The following is a 22,183-nucleotide window of genomic DNA, read 5'->3' as shown; positions in this document are numbered from 1 at the left end:
CTTTCACCACAACTTTTAAAAATACATCTGCTGCAAAATCAGACAATTTCGGCTGCAACAAAGTCCACGAAATCCTGGAGCAACTGAAATCTATGACAATGTTTTCATCAACATGAATAATAGTCGATTACTGTAAATGTACACTGCATTATCTGTGCAATTGTCTCACAAGTGAACAGTGTAGAAATCGCCCAGCAGCATGAATCCAAATGACATCATTCCAAATCAATAAAACAGTAAAGGAGAGAAGCTGAGCAAATATTTTCTCATGGTTAGAGCGCGGTTAGGATGCAGGCAATATTTGTTCTGTGTTTAAATGTTAAAAATCTAACCTAAATCTAAGGCAAACTCCTCGGACCTCTGCCTTGTGTTTGTCTTAGTTGAAGGGCAGGGTGAAGAGAAACTGGCAACGGTTCGGTGAAATTGGCACTTGACTTTTACTCCTTTGTAAAACACAGAACGCACCAAACGAGCACATGGGTAGGTAATAACAAGTGATAACAGAGTGTTCTTTTAAATGAGTGTTGACTTTGGAGGCTGAGAGGTGCAAAACAAAACACAAAATGTTTAAAACAAAAGACACTTTCTTTCAAAACACAAAACGGAACATACACTTGCTCCAGCCTTTTTGGAGAAAAGTGTCAGGATGAAAGGGAAAGTGTCCAAAAGGGTGGTGAGGCCAGCAATGTTGTATGGTTTGGAAACAGTGGCACTGAGGAAAAGACAGGAGGCAGAGCTGGAGGTAGCAGAGATGAAGATGCTGAGCTTCTCTCTGGTAGTGAGTAGGATGGAGAGGATCAGAGGGACAGCACATGTGCTCAGGTGTTTAGGAGACCAAGTCAGAGAGGCTAGATGGAGATGGTTTGGACATGTACAGAGGAAAGAGAGACAGTACATGAAGTCGAGGTTGAAACTGCCTGGCAGAAGGTGGAGAGGAAGGCCAAAGAGGAGATTGATGAAGGAGGACATGAGGTTTGTAGGTTGGAGAGAAGAGGAAGCCGAGGGTGAGATGGACATACAGTGTTTCGCAGCTTTTCCAACACTCACACAACCACGAGCGGGTGACACTTGAAGTCTCTTTGTGCTTTGTTCTGAGAATGTGCGCCGTGTTTCAGCGCTCGATTGTTTTGTTCTGTGAACGTGTGTTTAGTTTTAGCGATAGTGTGCTTTGTTTTGTGAAAGTGTGTTTGTTTTCGCGACTGTGTCTGGGCCATGCTTTTGCCTCTGAAGTGACAGGTCTAATAAAAAGGTGGAAGAGCTGGACAGGACGACGAATGGAAAGATTCCAACTCACCATCATTCAGGTCCAGACAACTAGTGGATCTAACAACGAGTGGAAAAAAAATCACAATTTAAATTGTTATGGTATGACTCAGCACTCAAATGTCAGTGCTTGTACTCGGTTGGCGGCATCAAACATCCATCAGGTGTTGAATTGCAGCATGTGAGGGGCAACCAGGGATGTTCATCTGCCCCCTGGTGAATGACTCCATTTTCTCTCCATTCCTTCCTCCTGGTTGAGCAGGTTCAGATGAGGACGTTCCTTGACATTTACCAAGTGAGTGTCACCGTCACAGTCAATATTTTAAGGAAATCATGGCGAGATGTTGACACGGAGGGCGTGTCTGTCAATCGTCTGCACGCTTTCCTGAAACAGCGTGATTGAATGGAAGGCGTCTTCTGTCTGATCTAACTGACTCACGAAGGACTCTCTCACTGAAGCGCCTGATCTGGAATGTTTTCACCGAGCACACGACCCAGCATGGCTTCCTCCATGTACGAGGACTTGAATTTGGTGTCGCTCTACATCAAGGGCTGCCTGATCGCGCTGGGGACGGTGGCCAGCCAGACGGCCTACAGCGTCTTTGCCTTCGACTGCCCCTGCTCCGCGGGGAGGAACTACCTCTACGGCCTGGCTGCCATCGGCGTGCCAGCTCTGGTGCTCTTTCTCGTTGGTGTGATGATGAACAGGAGCACCTGGGACCTGGTGTCAGAGTGCCGGCTGAGAAGCTGCCGGAAGCTGTCGGGGGCGGCGGCGTTTGCGCTGGTGGGGACGATCGTCGGGCAGGCGGTGGTCGCGCCGCTGACCTGGGTGGTCATATCCCTGCTGCAGGGTAAGGCGTACACGTGCGCCCTCAGCGAGTTCACGGACCCTCGGACGCTCGAGGGGTTCCCTGATGGTCAGGGGTCAGAGGTTATGGCAAGGTTCCCCTGCAAAGAAAGCGTTGCAGAAGAACTTCAAGGATTCCTGGCGCCAGTGGAGCAACGTCTGAAGTATGAATCACAGGTGAGAAGCAAAGAAGATTCTTCTCCTCCATCTGTTTCCTTTGTTTCATTGAAACTTTCAGGATTGGTTGGAAATGAGTTCAGTACTTAAAAGGAATTGGATCTTGGTGTTGGTGCTGTAGGTTGATTTTGGCTCCCTAGGTTAGTGGCTGGTGGAGTGTTGTTCATTTTGTCCATGAGTTCATATAATTCATCAGTCATCACTATGGTTATGGTTACTATGGTTAATCCACTCCGCCTCCTCTGATACAAATCTTTATTAAATAAATTCAAATAAAGAAGAAAAAACCCTGAATAACAAACAGAACAGTAAGTGACAGCGACAATGACGTGACTCTGAGCCTAGATTACAAACCACACAGCCCATTGTTGTGGATTTGGATGGTGTAAAGAGGACAGGATGCCTTTGCCAGGACCTGAACTTAATGTGTCTCAGCATGTTTTGTTGTGACTCTGTGACTTCAGCTGATCGGCTGGCTGCTGGTGGCAGGAATGGCTCTGATGGTCTTCCTGCACTTGTGCCTGAAGCGCTGCAGCTCGCCGATTGGCTACCTCCAGGAGAGCTACTGGTCCGAGTATCGATCCAGCGAGAAGACTCTGTTCCACGACACAGCAGCCGTGCACGCCCGCCTGCTAGCTGCTCAAAATGTGAGGAGCTTCTTTGGCTTCGTGGCTTTGGGGAAGGAGGAAGAGGAGCAGCTGGCTGAGCAGAAGAAGCTCGCCCCCATCTGCAGCACCAACTGGGACCGAGTGACGGGCGTCTACCTGTACAGGGAGAAGAATGGGCTGCCGCTCTACAGCAGGCTCCACAAGTGGTCCACGTACGGGACTGACACAGAGAAGTGTGAGACTGGTCTTTTGAAGTCCATCTGCAGAGATTAGAAATCATTTGGTGTTTGGGTCTGGAAAGTCTTTGGTGTTCCAACAGTTGAAGGCAGGAAGTGTAGAATCATGTGCAGGCGTCGATTTCATCTGGCGAGAAAATGTTGGTCCTACTTCATCTGATGGCTGAAGGACATTTTTATTTTCCTTCAAGTACCTATTTCAAAAAAACATCAACAAGATTATTGTCAAACCGCACAGTCGGAACTGGATTCTCACTTGCCAGGAAATGCATGAAGTGCTGGTGGCACCATATCGCCTTTGTGTAATTTTGCAATAGAATGATGCGGTGTGAACGTAGTCAATGAAGTCAATCTGACCTGTTTTCACTGCAAAAGTTGTATTACAATTACCATGAGCTAAAGACCAGATCACCCAGTGCTCGTTGTTATTTCGTTTTGTATAATCTTTTTGTAGAGCGTATCTAACATAGTTTATTTGCCCTGTGTACGTTGCTAATAGTGGTTACTTGCTGGACGACGTGAAATAAAAAAGACGTTCTCCTATTTGTGTCAGAAACATTTGTAAATGCAGGATGAACAGTGGGTTGTAGATGTGTTCTGGCGTCCACAAATGTAAATGTAATATTTGTAACTAGTATTTTGATCTTCACAAATGAACGTGTATTTGATGTATAATGTATCTTGTTTACATTACTAATAAAAACTGAAAATTCTGTTTGTGACGCTAGTTTCTCGTCTGTGGTTCAGCTATTGCACGCATTCTTTTTACACCGATACACTAACACAACCACTAGATGGCAGTGTTTTGTATTTCCTCAGATGGATTCAGTGTCGTCAATAAAGTCTGAATTTCTTGAGACAGCGATATTGTAAGTAAAATTGGTGCCAACAAAAATGAACACCGTTAGTTGACTGACTGAAAAAATAATCTTCAGTTGCAGCCCCAGTTCAAGCGCTCAGATGATCTGCAGCTGTGTGTGGTTTGAGCAGACAAAGAGTGGGGGAGGAGAACATTGTTGTCCTCACCGTGGCAGAAGCAGATGAGTCTTCAGAGTTCACACAGAGCTGAAGACAGCTCCACCACACCCTCCTGGGTCATAGTCTCTCACATAAAGTTTCACAAAGTGTTTCAGAACACGGCCGTTCCTGTGTTCTTCAACAGATCAGACAATGTTTTCTCTGATAATCATGGATTTGACCTGAGTTGAGTGCCAAGTCTCAGGTTCCCAGATGCCTTCAAACCTCCACGTTGACTTGATTTTCCACCTCATCACAGATCAAGTCCGTCGAGTGTTTGCTCTTCTGCCACCAGGGATTTTTTGTCTTTCTTTCCCCACATTGTTGTGCTGGGCTCACAGGAGCTGCGCTGCCGACAAGCAAATGAAGAGCCAGGGTGTGGTCCGGCTCACCTGCTGCGGCGGCGGCGGCGCACCTGCTCTTCCGTGAACCTCCCCACAGAGAACAGGCTCTCCACCATTCCCCCGGACCCTTGCTGTGTTCTCCTGCCATGGAGCGGCTGAAGCTGGTGCTGCAGTACTTCCAGTCCAATTCTGAGTCCATCTCCAATGGAATCTGCATCGTCCTGGCTCTGGTCAGCGTCAAGCTCTACACCAGCTTCGACTTCAACTGCCCCTGCCTGCCGCAGTACAACAAGCTGTACTCTCTGGGTGTCATGATCGTGCCGCCCTTCATCCTCTTCTTCCTGGGCGTCCTGGTCAACCGGCACACGGGGGTGATGATGGACGAGTGGATGAGGCCCGAGGGGAAGCGATCCAAAAACCCTGCCGTGGTCAAGTGAGTCACTTCTGTCTGGGAACTGTGTTGGGAGGCACTTACCTGGAGCGAGCGTGCGCTCTCACTCAGGTACCTGTTCTCAGCCATGCTGCAGCGGGCCCTCCTGGCCCCAATGGTCTGGATCCTGGTCACCCTGCTGGATGGAAAGATCTTCATCTGTGCCTTCAGCATCAGTGTGGATCCCTCGCTCTTCTCAGGTAAGTCGCCAGTCACACACTCTGCGTGCTGGAGTCCACTGAGCTTCCTCCAACCTCAGGTCTGCCCAACAACACTCACCTGGATGTGGTGAAGATCATGGCCAAGGTGCCGTGTAAAGAGGACGTCATCTTCAGGAACAGCTCCTTCCGCAAAGCAGTATCCCGATACGTTCGCTGCTACTCTCAGGTGAGACCAGCGTTGCCATGGTTACTTTGAAGAAGTGATCCAATTACTCCCTCAAAAACTACTGTAACTTAGCCACTTCACTGATTACTTTAGTTTTCAAGTATCAAAGTTAGATTACAAGTTACTAGTACAAACCTTCAATGTACTCAATACTGAGGTTGTGTTTTGAAACTGTTTACTTGGCCATGAGTCATTTTTTTGTGTGAATGTAAGAGTTTATATTTTTATTTTGACACACTATATTAACACATTGGACCTAAAGAAACAAATGTCTGGATGAAAAAAGTTCCCTCTGAAAGCCACAGATATGAACCTATTTAGTAAATATATGATGCAAATCGGGTCATTTTCAGAAACAGAGATAAATCCACAGAACTGATTTAACTGTGGTGTCGATGACTGAAACAAAAAAACGAGCAGTCTCTCCAACTCATGATCACCGTTGCCCTTTATTGCAGCTTTATCCTTAGACACCGCGGAACGTGAAGTCCGTTAAGAAATCAAACAAAACCCAAACGCACACAAACAAAATGTTCCCCATCGGCTCTCCGTCTCTATAAAGTTGAAATAAAACATGTCACAAAAGAAATACAAAACCTCGGGCCATACTCAGTCAAACGCCAAGTAAATTACAACTCTGGGAACTGTTGCCGTGAGCTCCAAGTGTACATGACTGCAAACAAACAAAACAATCCATCTCAGATCGCTATTAGTCCAACATTGAATCTGTTAGAATAACCTTCACCTCACCTTCACCTTCTTCTGCCGCTTATCTGGAGAGGAAGCCCAAACTTCCCGGTCCGCACAAACCTCCTCCAGCTCTTCCCGGGGGATGCCGAGGCGTTCCCAGGCCAGACCGGAGACATCATCTCTCCAGCGAGTCCTGGGTCTTCCCCGGGGTCTCCTCCCGGTACGACATGCCCAGAAAACCTCCCCAGGGAGGCGTCCAGGGGGCATCGGGTTCTGATGCCCGAGCCACCTCAACTGGTTCCTCTCGATGTGGAGGAGCAGCGGCTCCACCCCGAGCTCCTCCCGGATGACCCAATTCCTCACCCTATCTCTAAGGGTGCGCCCGGCCACCCTGCGGAGGAAACTCATCTCCGCCGCTTGTATCCGCCATCTCATCCTTTCGGATGACCGAAAGGATATTAGAATAACAATTTATATAAAAATGCAGGGAGTGCCCCAGGCGTTTTTGAAGAAGTCCAGTCCACCACACATACACTGTATACAAAGCCTCGGTGTGTCATGGCTCCTATTGGCCACCAGGAGGCAGTAGCGCAGTAGCACTAAACGTTACAAAAATAACCCTCACGCATCCAAACAAGAATTGGTCATTTGGGTTAAAAAGTCATCTGTAGTAGTTCAAAGTTCAAAGCAAGTGATATAGTGCCTTATTTCTCCTCACGTCATTGTTCTTTACGCATGTGTCGCAGTCTGCGCATGCACATGACGTCATGCCCCAAGACGCAAAAAAGTAGTATGTAACTTAAATCTTTGTTGTCTGGCTCTTTGCTGGGAAAGGTGATATAACTTTAAACGCATTACTAAGCAACAGTTGCCAGCATCACTGGGCGAGACACTCCGACACCAGCTGACAACCGTCGTTTTAAGTCAGAGCTCCTGAAAAATGTCTCCAACTGTCCGGTGTCCAGGCGATCGGCTGGTCCATCCTGCTGTTCCTCATCGTGCTGGGTGCGACGGGCCGCTTGATCAAACCCTGCTTGGACGACCACGCGACCTTCCTGCAGACCCGCTACTGGAGCAACTACCTGGACGTGGAGCAGAAGCTCTTCGACGAAACCTGCGTGCTGCACGCGCGGGAGTTCGCCCAGAAATGCGTGGTGCAGTTCTTCGAGGAGATGAGGGAGGGCGCCACCCTGCGACTTCCTCACCCGTCGGTGATGCCGGAGGTGCAGCCGGAGGAAGAGCGACTCCACGGGATCACCAGGCAGGAGCAGGTGGACCAGCTGCTGGACAAGTGGTTCCACAGCAAGCCGGAGCTGGACGTCACCAAAACAAGCTACAGGCCCCGCGCGTGTGTCACGTGGGAGGACAGCCGAGGGAAGGCGATATGTTCTGACGTGTAGAACCAGGACCTCCATCAACTGCGCCTGTTGCAGTCCATGGCGAGTCGGACCTTCTGCCGGTACTTAAAGTTCCACCCTCCGTGACGGTGTGCATGTGTCTAATAAAAAAGATGAGGAGGAAATGTTGTGGTTCAGCCGGCTGGGTTTTTGCATACAGGTGTGTGACGAATGGAAAGATGCAAACACACAGCCATTCATTCTGCTGTGTTCAGACCAGACGCCCTCTTGTGGAGAGGTCAGGAGGCGCATCTGTGGCACCGAGGACAACATGCTCCCATCAAAGCAAACACAGCGAGTCACCTGGACACAGTGTTGTGGAGCTACAGAAGCTTGCGTGTGTGTGTGTGTGGCCAGGCCTTGACAGGGAGGGTGTGGCTGTCACTCAGGGAGAGCAGCTGCGTGCATCCAATTCTCACCCTCAAATCACAAGGAGGAACAAAGAACCCTGAGAGGAAGAGGGAACCTCAATGTCTCAAAATGAGACTGTGGTTGATCAGCCAAGAGCAAATGTGACATCCGTGATGTTGGACGACACGGGACCTTGATGCTGAGCGAATGATTTGGAAACAGCCCCGAGGTTCGACATGGTTTCTGGACTTCTGCTTTCCTCCGTCCTCGGCTGAGCTCAGAGAGATCTTTGTCCCCAGTTCTCCATGGCAGCGCCAGAGTTCTCGTCAACACATGGTTTCACTTACCTCACAGTGTTCCCCCCCCCTCCCCTATCTGCTCTGAAGAGGAAACGAGAGGGCAGTTCCTGTGACTCATCTGTGGTGCCGCACGGCTCACGCAAACCCGACACAAACGCTCTTTTTCTCAGTTCCTGTGGACGGCTAGCTGTTTTTTAGATGCTCTTTTGTGAATAAAATCGTCACAGACCGTCACAGGACGCAGGGTGAGTGATCACATGGCTTGACTTTAGAGCTGCTGGGAGGCTGTGTTAGTTATGATGGGACAGTAAAAATGAAGAAAGAGGAGCAGGAAAATCAGCGTTTCTCAGTCTCTATCAACTAGATTCACTCTAATGTATGCTTGAAAAGAAATGGGCAGAAATACAGAGATGCTTGACTGAATGTTTGCTGCTCCGTGCTCCTGTGAAGGAGACTCGGTGACTCTTTTTTTCCACTCTCTTTCGCTCTCTCTCTGTAGTTTGACTTCGAAGCGCACAACCCAACATGGCTGCGGCTGCATTGATCACAGAGAACTTTAAGTTCGTGTCCCTCTTCTTCAAGAGCAAAGATGTGATGATCTTCAACGGCCTGATCGCGCTGGGGACGGTGGCCAGCCAGACGGCCTACAGCGTCTTTGCCTTCGACTGCCCCTGCTCTGCGGGGAGGAACTACCTCTACGGCCTGGCTGCCATCGGCGTGCCAGCTCTGGTGCTCTTTCTCGTTGGTGTGATGATGAACAGGAGCACCTGGGACCTGGTGTCAGAGTGCCGGCTGAGAAGCTGCCGGAAGCTGTCGGGGGCGGCGGCGTTTGCGCTGGTGGGGACGATCGTCGGGCAGGCGGTGGTCGCGCCGCTGACCTGGGTGGTCATATCCCTGCTGCAGGGTAAGGCGTACACGTGCGCCCTCAGCGAGTTCACAGACCCTCGGACGCTCGAGGGGTTCCCTGATGGTCAGGGGTCAGAGGTCATGGCAAGGTTCCCCTGCAAAGAAAGTGTTGCAGAAGCACTTCAAGGATTCCTGGCGCCAGTGGAGCGACGTCTGAAGTATGAATCGCAGGTGAGAAGCAAAGTCAGTTTGTGGTCAGAAGTGCCTTTCATTGCCTTTGCCAAACCTGGCACGGTGGAAGTTTTATTTCAGTGCAACCTTCAGGGTCAGTAGGAAATGAGATAATCTCAACGCTATTCCACTGTGGTGCCTGTTTCAAATCTGGGCGGCAATATCTGTTTCCACAACAGGAAAACTTAATTCATAAAACGCAATATAGCATCAAATCTCTGGAATAACTTTCATGGGTTCCACTTTATACGAGTTCTCATCTAGGACGCATTAATAGTACATTAATTTGACAAGTGTTTTTCAACCTTCTTCTAGCCACAGCACCTTTGGTTCAGTGAAAAAATCCTGGATTACACCACCAAAGGAAACTGGGTACACTGGTACACTGGTCCTTAAAGTCCTATAGAAAATCCCTATTCATTTGTGAAAACTGTAGCTACTGGCACTGGCTTGTTATTTTTGCCAGGCTATTTGCAGAAACAAATTGCAGAAAATGTATTTGTTTTAAATGTGTCAGGCAAAGGGGCGGCAACATGGCAAAATATACCATGATTTATTTATTTATTTACTTTAAATAACTGTTTGGATTTGATCACTTCTCTCTTGTATGATTTCATTGTAGTCTTGAGTTTCCAGACAGTTCCTTAGCTTCTTTGCCTGAACTTGCTTCATAAAAACAATGATTCTTTCTCTCTTCACATTTTGGAGCTCATTTATTTTGTTGTGCAGTTAGTTTTTCTCCAACTTTTAAACCACAAAGCAAACTTTGACAGTCCATGAGTATCAATAAAGTTTTGAAGTGAGGCGTCAGGTTAGCCTTTAGCTGTGTTAGCTCTGCGGTGCAGACAGTCTTTGGCGTGGTGGCGGCTCCGACAAGGATCCCTCCCTCCCTCCCTCCATGGTTCTGTGGTGAAAGTGTGTGGTTCAGTTAGAGGCGCATCAGCTTTAAAAACAGCTGGAAGTTGAACATGTGAGCGGCTTCTTGGCTGTGAGTGTGTGGGAAGAGGAGGATCTCCGGACACATGAATTGAAACTGGATCATTTTCCCACGACACACCTGACACTCTCTCACGGCTCACTAGTGTGCTGCAGCACCCCGGTTGAGGAACACTGCATTGGACATCTTTGTGCCTTTATATGGGTTTATAGATGATGTTGTGATTGTTGGGAAACATTAATCACAATTGATAACATTTCTAAAGTATTATAATACTTGCTAACACTACTGTCATCTGTGACAACATTACACACTGTGGTCAAGGTGAGGGCTCAGGTTATGTTTCAAGGTTCTTTAAGGTGTGTCCACAATTATCCATACTTTATGAGCCCTACCGTGCTTGGATTACTGCAGAGCAAGCGGCCGCGGTGGGGCTGGGGACCTGAGTTTGAAGCTATTTTGCTGACTGAATTGTGTGCAGTGTTTGGTATAAAGACATACAGTGTGGTGGAGGCAGCTTTTCTGGTCTCATCTACATAATTATAAAAAAAGAGATCTGTTCCTGGAACCTTCATCAAGTGAGTCACAGTGGCCACCTTTTCATTTGTGGGCAGCGCTGCAAACCCTCTGAGCTACGTGATGTCGTCACCTGTTGGAAAACCTGATCAGGTGACTCCATCATGAAGCTCATCACCAGAATGTTGAGGCTGAGCAAAGTAGTCATCAAAGCAAAGGGTGGCTGCTTTGAGGAATCTCACATGTAAAACATGTTTGGAGCCATGACACACTTCTTTGTTTACAACATGATTCTACTGTATATGTGTTCATTCTAAGTTGTGATGCCTCCAGTGAGAATCTACGATGTGAATAGTTGTGTAAATTATGTTTTTAAAAAGAATAGAATGAGAGGTGAGTCCAAACTTTTGACCTGTACTGCATTTTGGTTAAGGACAGACTGACAGACAGAACCTTGTTGGCGGAGGTGATAAAGAGTAGAAGCACGAAGGGACAATCACAAACACTACAGTAAGTGACAGTGACGTGACTCTGAGCCTCGACTACAAAACACACTGTCCACTGTTGTGGATTTGGATGGTGTAAAGAGGACAGGATGCCTTTGCCAGGACCTGAACTTAATGTGTCTGTTACGGATGTCAGGTGTGGTAACCACGTGAACAAAAATGATGTAACTGAGAAATGACAAATGAATGTCAGCGGAGAAAAGATCACACACTTCAAGTTCCAGTTGACTTATATATTTAGAAAAAAATGATATTTACAGCTAGTGCTCATATGTTATATATACAAATAAATTATCTGCAAAACACAACACAAAAAAATTATAAAGCTTTAAATCAATTTTGTGTGATAGATGTAATTTACTCAAAATAGTACTTTGTGTCAAAACCATCACGCTACTCCCTTTATTACTCCTGAGTCTAATGTTCAGTAATCAATATACAGTACAAAAACACTTAAAATACAACATGGCACTAAATGGAAATTGATCTCTCTGTTCCAAAACAATAAACACAAACTACTGTCCGCTAAATAAAAAAATAAAAATAAAATAAACGACTGCAATAACAGTCAAACCTCAAACACTTTTGTTTTGACTCTGTGATTTCAGCTGATCGGCTGGCTGCTGGTGGCAGGAATGGCTCTGATGGTCTTCCTGCACTTGTGCCTGAAGCGCTGCAGCTCGCCGATTGGCTACCTCCAGGAGAGCTACTGGTCCGAGTATCGATCCAGCGAGAAGACTCTGTTCCACGACACAGCAGCCGTGCACGCCCGCCTGCTAGCTGCTCAAAATGTGAGGAGCTTCTTTGGCTTCGTGGCTTTGGGGAAGGAGGAAGAGGAGCAGCTGGCTGAGCAGAAGAAGCTCGCCCCCATCTGCAGCACCAACTGGGACCGAGTGACGGGCGTCTACCTGTACAGGGAGAAGAATGGGCTTCCGCTCTACAGCAGGCTCCACAAGTGGTCCACGTACAGCCTGGGGAATGACTTGGAGACCCTGGAGAAGGAGATGGACATGCTTTGATCGCGGTTATTACATGAATGTTGAGGTTGTGATTGTGTTCACACTGGTGCCGGGCCACCAAACGTGACGTGTTTACAAGTAAATAACCACCCAAGATGGTCAGGTCGGGACCCTACTGAAGAAGCCTCCTCACGACTGGAGTCAGTTCAACGATCATGAATTCAGGCTTTGATGTTCGGGCTTTGTGGTTTCACACTTTTTCTGTGTGTTGATCAAAGGTAGTTCTAATATTAGCAGACCAAAAACGGTTTCCTTCTCTGGATACAAAAACAACCAAAGTCCCTTGGGAGCGTTTTACTGCAGTGTGTGCAATGATTGAACGAATGATGGAGTTCTCAGGGAGAATAATTCAGGCACTGACACAGCGTTTTGTATTGGGGTGAATGTCTAGTGATTTGGATCTGATGTTCCAGTCGATGTTATTTTATAAACAGGTTTCACTGATAAGTACTTGTGGTCTCGTGATTTCTGCTCGTCCTCAAATCTGCAAGTTCACCATGTTTGAACTCACGTCATGGCACTAGAAGCTTCCCCATCACCCCCACCAGAGGTCGCCACAACCACTCGTCCTGAACAGCCTCTGGACCGGAGGAGGCGCAAATGGGATGCTGTTCATGGTTAAGGCACATGCATAGTATTGAAGCATCTCACAACTTCTCCATTTGTGACCCACCTCCACTGACAACCTCAGTATCTCCATCACTGACTCATCTGTCAGCAACTACTTGGGTCAAATGAAGCTTCCCTTTTCACTCCTGCTGCTTCCTTGCGCACACAGTCGTCTCCACCCTGTCTGCACTCTCTTCACCTCCATCCATCGTTGTCCATTACCATGGATGATTCACCCCCAAATAATAAAAGAATCAAAGTTGTGATGGACTTTGAACATCCAGATTCAGAAAGAGTTGACAAACCTTTACGACGTGTGCGGTTTGAAACAAAACCGGAAACAGAAATATGACTTCAGCTTGACACGTGACAGCGGCTAAGTCCAGCCTGCCACGTTTCACTAATGACGTAATGCTGCCTTGACAGGTCGCGGATGCTCCAGCGTCACTGCGCCCGACAGAAGCCGCCTGACTCTCGCGAACAATAAGCCCGTTCCGCGGTACCGGTGCAGCTCCGACACCCGCCCCTTCTCAAGCGACCTTCGGGGTTTGTGTTGGCTCCTTCCCTCTTGTTGATGTTTAGCCGCTTCCTGCTCGGACTTGCAGCCATTTTGGATTGATCCAAGCAGCACTAGCCGGTCCCGGAGCACCGAGCCACAGCGAGCCCGAGCCCCGTGGAGAGCCTCTGACTGATAAGGGACCGCTTGAATCACCTGAAGACACCGTTCGACACCACACAACGATGAATCCCGAGTAGTAAGTATGAGTTTGAGGCGAGCCGATTCGTCGGTTGCTAGCGCTGGTCCGGTTCATGTAGCATCGCCTTGCTAGCTGCTGCTGCTACTCGCTATCGTCTCGTTTATTCACGGTGGGACCTGTTTCACTCGAAGCTCTGGCTGTTTCTGGACATATTGTCAGTAAAGGGACGATGAGAGGGAGCAGTGTGTCCAGTGACTCTCTCAAACGCCTCTGTGGCTACTAGCCTTCGGGGTTCAGCAGCCTCCGGGCCCAAGTCTTCCGCTGGACCTCAGAGCCTTGAGTGTTTTGACAGCCAGAACTATGTGTCCCGGCACTTGAAACTTGGTTGGGAGAGTCGAAGCAGCAGCAGTTTGAGATCAAACTTGGACCAATTTCTGTTCGCTATTCTGTAAACTTAACTCTCACGGAGGATCCGTGAGCTTCCTGTTGGTCTCTCATGACTCACTTCCATTCAGATGATGCTGGAAGTTGTGAAGCAGTCACGAGTGGGTCACATGTCACAGGGCAGGCCCACAACTTCCACAGACTCTTGAGCAACAACTCAAGTGGTGCTGGAGGACTTGGGCCCGGTGTCAAACCGAAGAGTGACTCCTGCCAAAAAAGATGCCTGGCTCTGTACATCTCACTACAATGTTGTTATTGTGTTAATACAGTGGTCCAGCCATGATGCAGATGAGCCGGCTTGATGGCCAGGAGTCGAGTGAACACATTTAGACGCTCATATGAATCTGAACTGAAACTTAACCTATCACTTTTTGGCTGGTTTTACTACAACATATTTTCTATTGTACGTTTTACATAAACAAATAACGATAAAACAGAACAATGCTGTACAAACATCATTGCAACTTTTAATGTAAAAAAATGAATAAGCAATACAATACTAAGTTAAAAAATGAATAAAAATAAAAATTAAACCAAGTAGTACAGACAATTTCTCTTGGTTCAACAGTCAAGACAAACAGATCAAACTCACAATGTAAACCTTACCAATCTAATCTTATCACTTGTTTAATACCGGCATGATTTCTGCCTTAATCCTGTGCGACTGCTCCTCTTTTTTTTTCAACGACTTGTCCAGGGGAGGATATGGTGTCCAGGTGCAGTTTTGGATGCCGAAAGCTGCAGGATCCAACAACAGAAAACAGCTGCTCATCGGCTATCATTTTCCATTCTGTGGTGGAGAAGTGTTGCCAAATGGCCGCCATCGTGGCAGACTCGCTGTCTGTTGTCTGTCGCAATGTACAATTTAATGGAGTAGTAACATTGCTCAGCGTGTATCAATACAAAGAGCATCATTTTTAAATGATGGCCGATCGGCTGGGGCAGCCTCGGCTTTAGTTTCAATTCACAAACGTTATTGCGACTGTTTTTTTCTTTTTGTATTTATTGTTGTATCAGTTTAAAGAAATAAGGAAGGTTAGCAAAAACCTGCCAGAGCTACTATGTGTCGTGCCCCCACAGATCACTTGGCACTTTGACAGGGCATTTGGAGACGGCACAGAGTTGATAAGTAAAACGCTCGCTTTGCATTTGGATGGCCTGGTCAGGTTAACCCATGGTTGGTCATCTGACCTCGCAAACATCTGCCGGGTCGCTCCCCCTCCTCTCAGGTTGTCGACTCCACAACGTGGTCAGATTATACAATGCTTGAAGGTTTCGATGAATCTCAAAGGATAAAGCATTTGTTTAGTGAGACGCAACCTGAGTTAGATGACGATTGGTCATCTGGTGAGTTCACTCGCTGGTCAGTGGTTAGATGCTTTCACTTCTACTGGAATCACTGTTGAGTGCTGGTAATTGTTGTCGCTCTTGTTCCCGGGTCTCTGCTGTTATAGACCTCACATTTCCATGTCAAAAACCCAAAGTGAGAGTCGACGCTGAACTTTTGATGACGTTGTATCGTTGCACATTCCTGCCGCTCTTCAGTTGATTTGGACTGACACCATGTCAGCTGGGTGACTTGGAACAGGAAGGCATTGTTGGTGTGAAGAAAGTCTTTTCGGGTGTGTGGCGGAGCACAGAGGCTCCAAGAGAATGGCATTTTACCATTATTCTGACTGCTGTGGGGAATGGCCTACTTTTGCAGCTCACACCGACATGTGAGGTCAAAGGATGCATTTGCTTTGAAGCTGTGCATTTGAGGGCATTTCATGTTTCAATGAGATGAGATGGTTCCCCATGTTCAGTGTGGAGTTCATCGCCAGTCAATGTCGGTCAATGCTGAACGGCGCAAATGTTCATGCCAGATATCTTGATGTTGATGTGATACTACATGACTATGTGTTCAGTGAAAATGGTGTTTATTTGTTTTTTTAATCATGATCCAAAAGGATGTAGAAAGTTTTGCACTGACTGGCTTCAGATGTCGATCGATGGCCAGCAGGAAATGACCCTGGTTAGATGCTCTTGATTGTACGTTGAAGGGCCGCCATCACATTCGAGGTGAGCTGAGGTCATTGAGAGCGCTGATCTAGAGATATTAGCGTCTTCAGTGCTCATATCTTGATATCGACACAATCACGATATGCCATTGTTTTTGCAATATTAATATCTTGAAGCTACGATACTTCGATATATATCTTTCAGGCTTGGTTGGTTACGATTTCAAATTGACTCTATGGTAAACTTTAGTTCGCCACCTCTAAAACGGTACCGACTCATCCCGTACGAAGCAGTAACTTCTCTGTCAGAACTGCTGAGCTGGCAGTGTGAGTTAGAGTCAGATGGTTTCTGTCTTTATTTGTCCCACAAGGGAGCAGTTGCAACATTGCCGTTGGACAGTATCTGATGCTGTCCCTCACTCAGACGTTCACCATGGTGAACACAGAAAACTGAGATGAGCTTTTAAACTTGTGTTTCTCTCCTGCAGTGACTATTTATTCAAGCTGCTCCTGATCGGTGACTCTGGCGTAGGAAAGTCTTGCCTTCTCCTCAGATTTGCGGTGAGTGTTCACTCATCTTGTCGAACATTGTCGAGTGTGTGCTCGAGTCTTCACGACTTGTGTCTCTCTGCAGGACGACACGTACACAGAAAGCTACATTAGCACCATCGGTGTGGACTTCAAGATACGAACCATTGAGCTGGATGGGAAGACCATCAAACTTCAGATCGTAAGTGATGGGACTTGTTCACGGCTATGAATCGATGGAGCAGTGTGTAGCAAGTGTGTAGCACCTCTGAGTTCAGACAAGAGACTCCAGCGTCTCTTACCTTGTGACAGCTGAACGTGCGAGTGCGTGAGTGAGACTGTCTGTGTGACAAGTCATCCACATCATGACCTGGATGTTGACAGGCCCAGGTCATACAGGCCCGCTGCTGAGTTGTGACTGGTCATGTGACGTTTGTTTGTGCTCTCCCAGTGGGACACGGCGGGTCAAGAGAGGTTTCGCACCATCACATCCAGCTACTACAGAGGAGCTCATGGAATCATAGTGGTGTACGATGTCACAGACCAGGTGAGAGAGAGCAGCTCCACTATTTCCACACCCACGTCATGGGTTACATTCCTGACTCGGTCCAGTCCATCAGCTGAGATGGGAATTCTGACCTGGATTTAGGGCCCATTCTCCTGGGTCGAACGCCATGAACGATGACAGCAGCCAGACATGTGACTGTGTGTCTCCTCAGGAGTCCTTCAACAACGTCAAGCAGTGGCTACAGGAAATCGACCGCTACGCCAGCGAGAACGTCAATAAGCTGTTGGTAGGAAACAAGTGTGACCTGACAACAAAGAAGGTGGTGGACTACACGACAGCAAAGGTAAGCGCCCCCCGCAGGTCAAGACTTGTCCCTGCAGCGGCGAAAATTCAGTGGGAGCTAAGGGCGGGAGGGATCTAGTGTCAGAATCATGCTCCAATATCGGATCTGAAAATTCCCGATCCAACCAGCAGAGATTTACCATCCATGAGCTGAGTCTGCACATACTGTCTTGTCTTGTCTGTCTGACTTCTGACCGATATTCAATCATCTAAGCTTCAACTTTCCTTGAACAATGTGTATCAAAGGTGTTCCAGACTAATAAGGCAATATAAGTGAAAAACATAACAACCACATTTGATATTATTTGGTATCCAGCCAAGATTTTTCATTATTATTCAGCCACAAAGCTTTCATTCAGTGCGTCGCTTTTAAATATGTAGCTAAACGTGAAACCAGTCAGTATTACAAAAACCTGAGAATATGATCACAATTGAACAATAAAGTGTGATCATACTGGAGTCCAACCTGTTGAGAGGAAGCACTGGGTCCTCATCACCTCCATCCTCTTCCTCCTCGTCCCTCAATCGCAGAGCTGTATGTTTTGATGGGACGATGAAATCTTTGAGTTTGTTAGGTTTTTTCTTCTGGGGAGAAGCAGCCTTCCATGAAGCCAGCTGCTCTGTGCACTGGTGACAGTGGTGATGGCCAGGACTCAGTTTAGTTCCAGCTCCTCTTCTCATCATCTTTGGGGGTTGGCTCAGAAGTGAACTGACGTGCCTAAGTGTGTCTTTCTGAGGTGGTCCGCCTGCATCTCCTCTCCACTGACCTGCTCTCTGCTGGCCGCTCTGACTGCAGGAGTTCGCAGACTCCCTGGGAATCCCATTTTTGGAAACCAGCGCCAAGAACGCCACGAACGTGGAGCAGGCCTTCATGACCATGGCTGCGGAGATCAAGAAGCGGATGGGACCCGGAGCCACGGCTGGCGGAGGAGAGAAGCCCAACGTGAAGCTCACCCCCGGCACGACGGTCAAGCCTTCGTCGGGAGGCTGCTGCTGAAGGAGAGACGCCCACTCCTCCCCCAGATTCGCCTGCCATGACCACACGGGACTGGATCTCATGACCACCACAAGACGTTGCCTGTATTTGTACTGTACATAATGTAGCCGCACTACCAAACCAATAAACCTGCTACTGGTCATGATGGTCTCTTTTTGACAGACTCTACAGCTCGGACCCATCGACCCCGACAGCCCATCATGTGCGTGCGCGTGTGTGTGTTCATGCTTCAGTTTGTCTCTCTGCATTCCATTTTCACACTTGGATTTTTTTTCCTTTATATCTGTGTGTGTGTGTGTGTGTGTGTGTGTGTGTGAACCTGTTCACCAGGATCCATCAGCAGTTGAGCACTTGCTAACCACCAGACTGTGAGAAATCCTGACGTGATTATTTATTCTGCCTTCATCTGTCAGTTTCATGGCTCTGTTTGCTAATTACTGTGTAATGTCAGTACGATGCAGATACGATGTTCTCTTGTTTTCATAATAAAGGCAACTGGATTCAGTTGGAAGTGTTTGTGTGGATCAGTGAGTCGAGGCTCCTCTGAGGAGCAGGATGGCCACAACACCAAGACATGAGTGAGTTCTGAGAGCACTTGTTACTGAGGTCAGCACGACAGGGATCAAAGCCTTCACACAACAATCACAAGTACATAACATGAATACACACGCATATACACCGTCTCCGTGACAGGTGTGTGGAGGACAGACTCTTCTGATGATTTCAGCGTCGCACAGAGCCTGTGCACAAGTCCTGCCCCACCCTGACCTGCTGGTCCAGACCGGAGGGCTGAGTTAGAGAGTCCATGGCCGACAGGATGGAAGCAAGAAGCTGCTGCGCTTGCTTCTCCACGAAAGTGGACTGTTGTTCGATCAGCAGCAAGGTGTCTCTGATATCTGCAGCAGGAGGTGAGGTGTGAGACGCTCTGAGCTTCTGGTTCACAAGTGTCATGTGAGCGCACCTGGGCACACGCTGCCGACGCAGTTCAGCAACAGGTGTCCACTCTTCAGGATGCTGGAGGTCAGAGGCTGGTGGAGACCCACCTCTCTCTGGAAACTCTGAAAAACACAGCAGATGTTGCTGGAGTTCAGAAATGTGTCTCCTTTTCAAGCCTCCAGACCGTCACCTGGTATTCAGCCAGCGACTGCCGAACACAGTCGAAGTCCAAGGTGGGCGGGGTTAGCACGGCCTTCTTCTCTGAGATGGTGTGCAGCCACTGGATGAGCTGCTGCAGATGTGATGAGAAGGTCTGAAACACAGACAAGACGCTAGTGAACACAGGAACAATGTCATTTTACTGCCAAACCATCCAGCCTGCTGAGTCAGCCCTCCACTGTCCACCCCCTCTGAGCACCAGCACACCGGCCGTAGAAGCCCTCATACCTGGATGTGCTCCATCAAGGAGCCCTTCTGCTCCTCACGCAGCTTCTCCAACACTGGTGATGTCCGCGCTGCAGGAGGCTCATCATCTGAGGAGACACAGAAGAAGAGGAGCCGGCGGCCATGAAGCAACGTACCAGCAGCTCTGCTGCCCTCCACCTGCTTCTGCTGCTCACCTTTCTTTGCCAGGAAGGAGGAGCTGCCAGGAGTGACACGCTCCAGCACAGAGGACACCTCATTCACCTGAGCACACACACACAGTGTGACCATCTGGACTGGACAACATGTATCATCTATTTATTTAATGACTTTAAATAACTTTGGATTAGATCACTTCTCTTTTGCATGAAATTATTGTAGCGTAGAGTTTCCAGACAAATCCTTAGCTTCTTTGCCTGAACTTGCTTCATAAAAACAATGATTCTTTCTCTCTTCACATTTTGGAGCACATTTATTTTGTTGTGCATTTAGTTTTTTGCCAACTTCTAAACCACAAAGCAAACTTTGACAGTCCATGAGTATCAATAAAGTTTTGAAGTTAGCTCTGCGGTGCAGACAGTCTTTGGCATGGTGGCGGCTCCGACAAGGATCCCTCCCTCACTCCCTCCATGGTTCTGTGGTGAAAGTGTGTGGTCAAGTTAGAGGAGCATCAGGTTTAAAAACAGCTGGAAGTTGCGCATGTGAGCGGCTTCTTGGCTGTGAGTGTGTGGGAAGAGGAGCGCGGCGCACCACAGCAGCGCTGCTTTGACTGAGGGACAGATCAGTGTATCAACACACTGGAGGTCTACAGTAGAGTGGAGAGAAAGAATGGCAGCCAATCCATGGGATCATCTCCTCACCTTGGTTGCTCCTCAACACCTTCTCATTGTCATGATTTCATGGCATCATATCACCCACCTCTATCTCCGGACACAAGAGGTGAAAGTGGATCATTTTCACCCGGTTGAAAAACGCTGGTCTGACCTGCTGAGCCAGTGAATGCATCTCCTCCAGGTGATCTGGTAGCAGCAGGAACTCCTCGCTGAGGTCCTCTGTGGTCCAAGACTTGGGAAGAAGACTTGTGGAATGGAAGCGGTTTGTCTCCGGACTGAAGCAACTATCCCCGAAGCCAGTGAGGGGTTCAGCAGACGAGACAGACCCGTCTGTCAGGTCGTCCAGAGACCTGATCCTGGAGCACAGTCTGTCCAGTTCAATACCAGAGTCCTGCAGGTTTGCTTCTGTGGACCAGACGTGAGAGCTGACCCCCTCACAACAGTCCGCTCTCAGAGGGTACGAGTAGTCCAACAGAGCTTGGTACTCAGTGTCTGGGTCCCAGTCAGCTGACTGCCTGTCTGCTGAGGGTGGTGAGGCCTTTGGGATGGCACACGCCCAGTAGCTTCTCTGGTGGCAGCTCTCAGTCTGACCTTCCAGCTGGACTGCTGATGAAGAAAGTCTGTGGCCCCTCACCCCGATCCTGGGGTGGGTCAAGACACGCCGGTGCTTTGAGGTGTAGGTGGGGTGCAGGACTGTGGAGGTTAACTGTGGACGCAGAGGAAGGTTCAGTCTCTGGACCTCCAGAGTGGAGCAGGGCGAGGAGCTCCAGCGAGGAGACCTGGGTGTCGGGGGCTCTTCCTTGTCCAGACCAGAGAGCGTCAGAGCTTCTGCTTCTCCGAGTCCTGCTCCTGAAATGCTCGCCGCCGCCTCCCGCTGAGCTTCCTGAGCACCTGAGGTGGTGCAGACCGTCAAGTGCTTCTCCTGCCACAGCAAAACCACCAGTCATTAGCAGGAAGCTGGTGTTGATCAGGTGCTGAGGTCTACAGTAGCACATCTCACCTTCTCCAGGATGGAGCTGTGGGCTTGTTCAGGGAACAGCGGCTGTCTCACCAAGTACTTCCTGTTGGACAGGAAACTGGAGGTGGACGCACCGGCCTCACATCTGCGCTGCGTTCTTTCATTTCTGTATCTCAGCTCCATGACGTCTGGACAACGCGTGTGACCTTCAGTGACCCCGCACAGAAAGATGCGCCCAGCTTCATCCACTGTGCGTCGATATCAGACGGTCAAGTGTGACGCGATCGGTGATGATGACGCCATTCAACACGGCTTCTCCTAGGAAAGTGGTGTGGGCGTAACCATGGCAACCAGCCAAAACACGTGACCTTTCTCCGCAGCCACCGACTTTGCACTTTGCCGACTTGAACTTTCGAACTCGGGTCGAACAACAGACGTGTTTTGCAGAGAAATGCCCCTTACACTGCGGACAGCAGACTCGTGACGTCAACGACTTCCCGCACGACAGCGATGAGAAAACTCACCGCCTGCCGCGAAGCCGCTGGATGGCCGTGTCCTCTGACGTGGGTCCGCGCGTGCAACATCGGGTTGAGACGAAGCTCTTACCTCCGTGTGCGGTCGGCAGCGTCCGAGCTCCTAGCTAGCTAAGCTAACCGCTGCTGCTGCGCCCGTGATGCGTTCACGTCCAGTGTGTCATTCGCTTTTACTTTTTTTTCTCCAAATATCAAATTGATATTTTCATCTATTTCGAACAAGACTACCGCAAAAATCTGAAAACACGTTGTTGAGGAAGGAATTTCTGAGAA

General features: G+C 48.5%; 5 protein-coding genes across 5 annotated transcripts; 4 read left to right on the top strand and 1 right to left on the bottom strand.

The window, feature by feature from the left end:
- Positions 1-1,762: 1,762 nt before the first annotated feature.
- On the top strand, positions 1,763-3,168 carry LOC128764632 (calcium homeostasis modulator protein 2-like). The gene is made up of 2 exons (XM_053874538.1): positions 1,763-2,287; positions 2,752-3,168. Exons 1-2 carry the CDS (start codon positions 1,763-1,765, stop codon positions 3,166-3,168), a joined length of 942 nt encoding a protein of 313 aa, XP_053730513.1.
- A 1,470-nt stretch (positions 3,169-4,638) lies between these two features.
- On the top strand, positions 4,639-7,511 carry calhm3 (calcium homeostasis modulator 3). Its single transcript, XM_053875648.1, has 4 exons — positions 4,639-4,925; positions 4,995-5,122; positions 5,182-5,309; positions 6,965-7,511. The coding sequence occupies exons 1-4, from the start codon at positions 4,639-4,641 to the stop codon at positions 7,397-7,399; spliced, it is 978 nt and encodes a 325-aa protein (XP_053731623.1). The 3' UTR covers positions 7,400-7,511.
- Positions 7,512-7,982: 471 nt separating this feature from the next.
- LOC128764665 (calcium homeostasis modulator protein 2-like) lies at positions 7,983-12,536 on the top strand. Its single transcript, XM_053874623.1, has 3 exons — positions 7,983-8,291; positions 8,546-9,123; positions 11,691-12,536. Exons 2-3 carry the CDS (start codon positions 8,572-8,574, stop codon positions 12,099-12,101), a joined length of 963 nt encoding a protein of 320 aa, XP_053730598.1. The 5' UTR covers positions 7,983-8,291; positions 8,546-8,571; the 3' UTR covers positions 12,102-12,536.
- Positions 12,537-13,100: 564 nt separating this feature from the next.
- LOC128764666 (ras-related protein ORAB-1-like) lies at positions 13,101-18,733 on the top strand. Its single transcript, XM_053874624.1, has 6 exons — positions 13,101-13,465; positions 16,341-16,413; positions 16,487-16,582; positions 16,832-16,927; positions 17,100-17,231; positions 18,027-18,733. Exons 1-6 carry the CDS (start codon positions 13,452-13,454, stop codon positions 18,225-18,227), a joined length of 612 nt encoding a protein of 203 aa, XP_053730599.1. The 5' UTR covers positions 13,101-13,451; the 3' UTR covers positions 18,228-18,733.
- cep68 (centrosomal protein 68) lies at positions 14,413-22,052 on the bottom strand. The gene is made up of 7 exons (XM_053874622.1): positions 21,420-22,052; positions 20,571-21,341; positions 19,784-19,850; positions 19,611-19,696; positions 19,354-19,476; positions 19,189-19,285; positions 14,413-19,123 (listed from the first exon to the last, which is right to left on the bottom strand). Exons 1-7 carry the CDS (start codon positions 21,558-21,560, stop codon positions 18,951-18,953), a joined length of 1,458 nt encoding a protein of 485 aa, XP_053730597.1. The 5' UTR covers positions 21,561-22,052; the 3' UTR covers positions 14,413-18,950.
- Positions 22,053-22,183: the final 131 nt, after the last annotated feature.

Source organism: Synchiropus splendidus, chromosome 9, assembly GCF_027744825.2.
Source record: "Synchiropus splendidus isolate RoL2022-P1 chromosome 9, RoL_Sspl_1.0, whole genome shotgun sequence".
Classification (NCBI taxonomy): domain Eukaryota; kingdom Metazoa; phylum Chordata; class Actinopteri; order Syngnathiformes; family Callionymidae; genus Synchiropus; species Synchiropus splendidus.
This window is presented reverse-complemented; position numbering and strand designations above follow the sequence as displayed.

Excerpts from the sequence above, each read along its gene's own strand:
- LOC128764665 (XM_053874623.1), top strand. The coding sequence starts at position 8,572 with ATGGCTGCGGCTGCATTGATCACAGAGAACTTTAAGTTCGTGTCCCTC. Across the intron at positions 9,124-11,690 it reads GTCTGAAGTATGAATCGCAG|CTGATCGGCTGGCTGCTGGT; the intron begins GTGAGAAGCAAA and ends CTGTGATTTCAG.
- LOC128764632 (XM_053874538.1), top strand. The coding sequence starts at position 1,763 with ATGGCTTCCTCCATGTACGAGGACTTGAATTTGGTGTCGCTCTACATC. Across the intron at positions 2,288-2,751 it reads GTCTGAAGTATGAATCACAG|CTGATCGGCTGGCTGCTGGT; the intron begins GTGAGAAGCAAA and ends CTGTGACTTCAG.
- calhm3 (XM_053875648.1), top strand. The coding sequence starts at position 4,639 with ATGGAGCGGCTGAAGCTGGTGCTGCAGTACTTCCAGTCCAATTCTGAG. Across the intron at positions 5,123-5,181 it reads GGATCCCTCGCTCTTCTCAG|GTCTGCCCAACAACACTCAC; the intron begins GTAAGTCGCCAG and ends CTCCAACCTCAG. Across the intron at positions 5,310-6,964 it reads ACGTTCGCTGCTACTCTCAG|GCGATCGGCTGGTCCATCCT; the intron begins GTGAGACCAGCG and ends TCCGGTGTCCAG.
- LOC128764666 (XM_053874624.1), top strand. Across the intron at positions 16,414-16,486 it reads GCCTTCTCCTCAGATTTGCG|GACGACACGTACACAGAAAG; the intron begins GTGAGTGTTCAC and ends GTCTCTCTGCAG. Across the intron at positions 16,583-16,831 it reads AGACCATCAAACTTCAGATC|TGGGACACGGCGGGTCAAGA; the intron begins GTAAGTGATGGG and ends GTGCTCTCCCAG.
- cep68 (XM_053874622.1), bottom strand. The coding sequence starts at position 21,560 with ATGGAGCTGAGATACAGAAATGAAAGAACGCAGCGCAGATGTGAGGCC. Across the intron at positions 19,477-19,610 it reads CCTTGATGGAGCACATCCAG|ACCTTCTCATCACATCTGCA; the intron begins GTATGAGGGCTT and ends TCTGTGTTTCAG. Across the intron at positions 19,286-19,353 it reads AGTCGCTGGCTGAATACCAG|AGTTTCCAGAGAGAGGTGGG; the intron begins GTGACGGTCTGG and ends TGTGTTTTTCAG.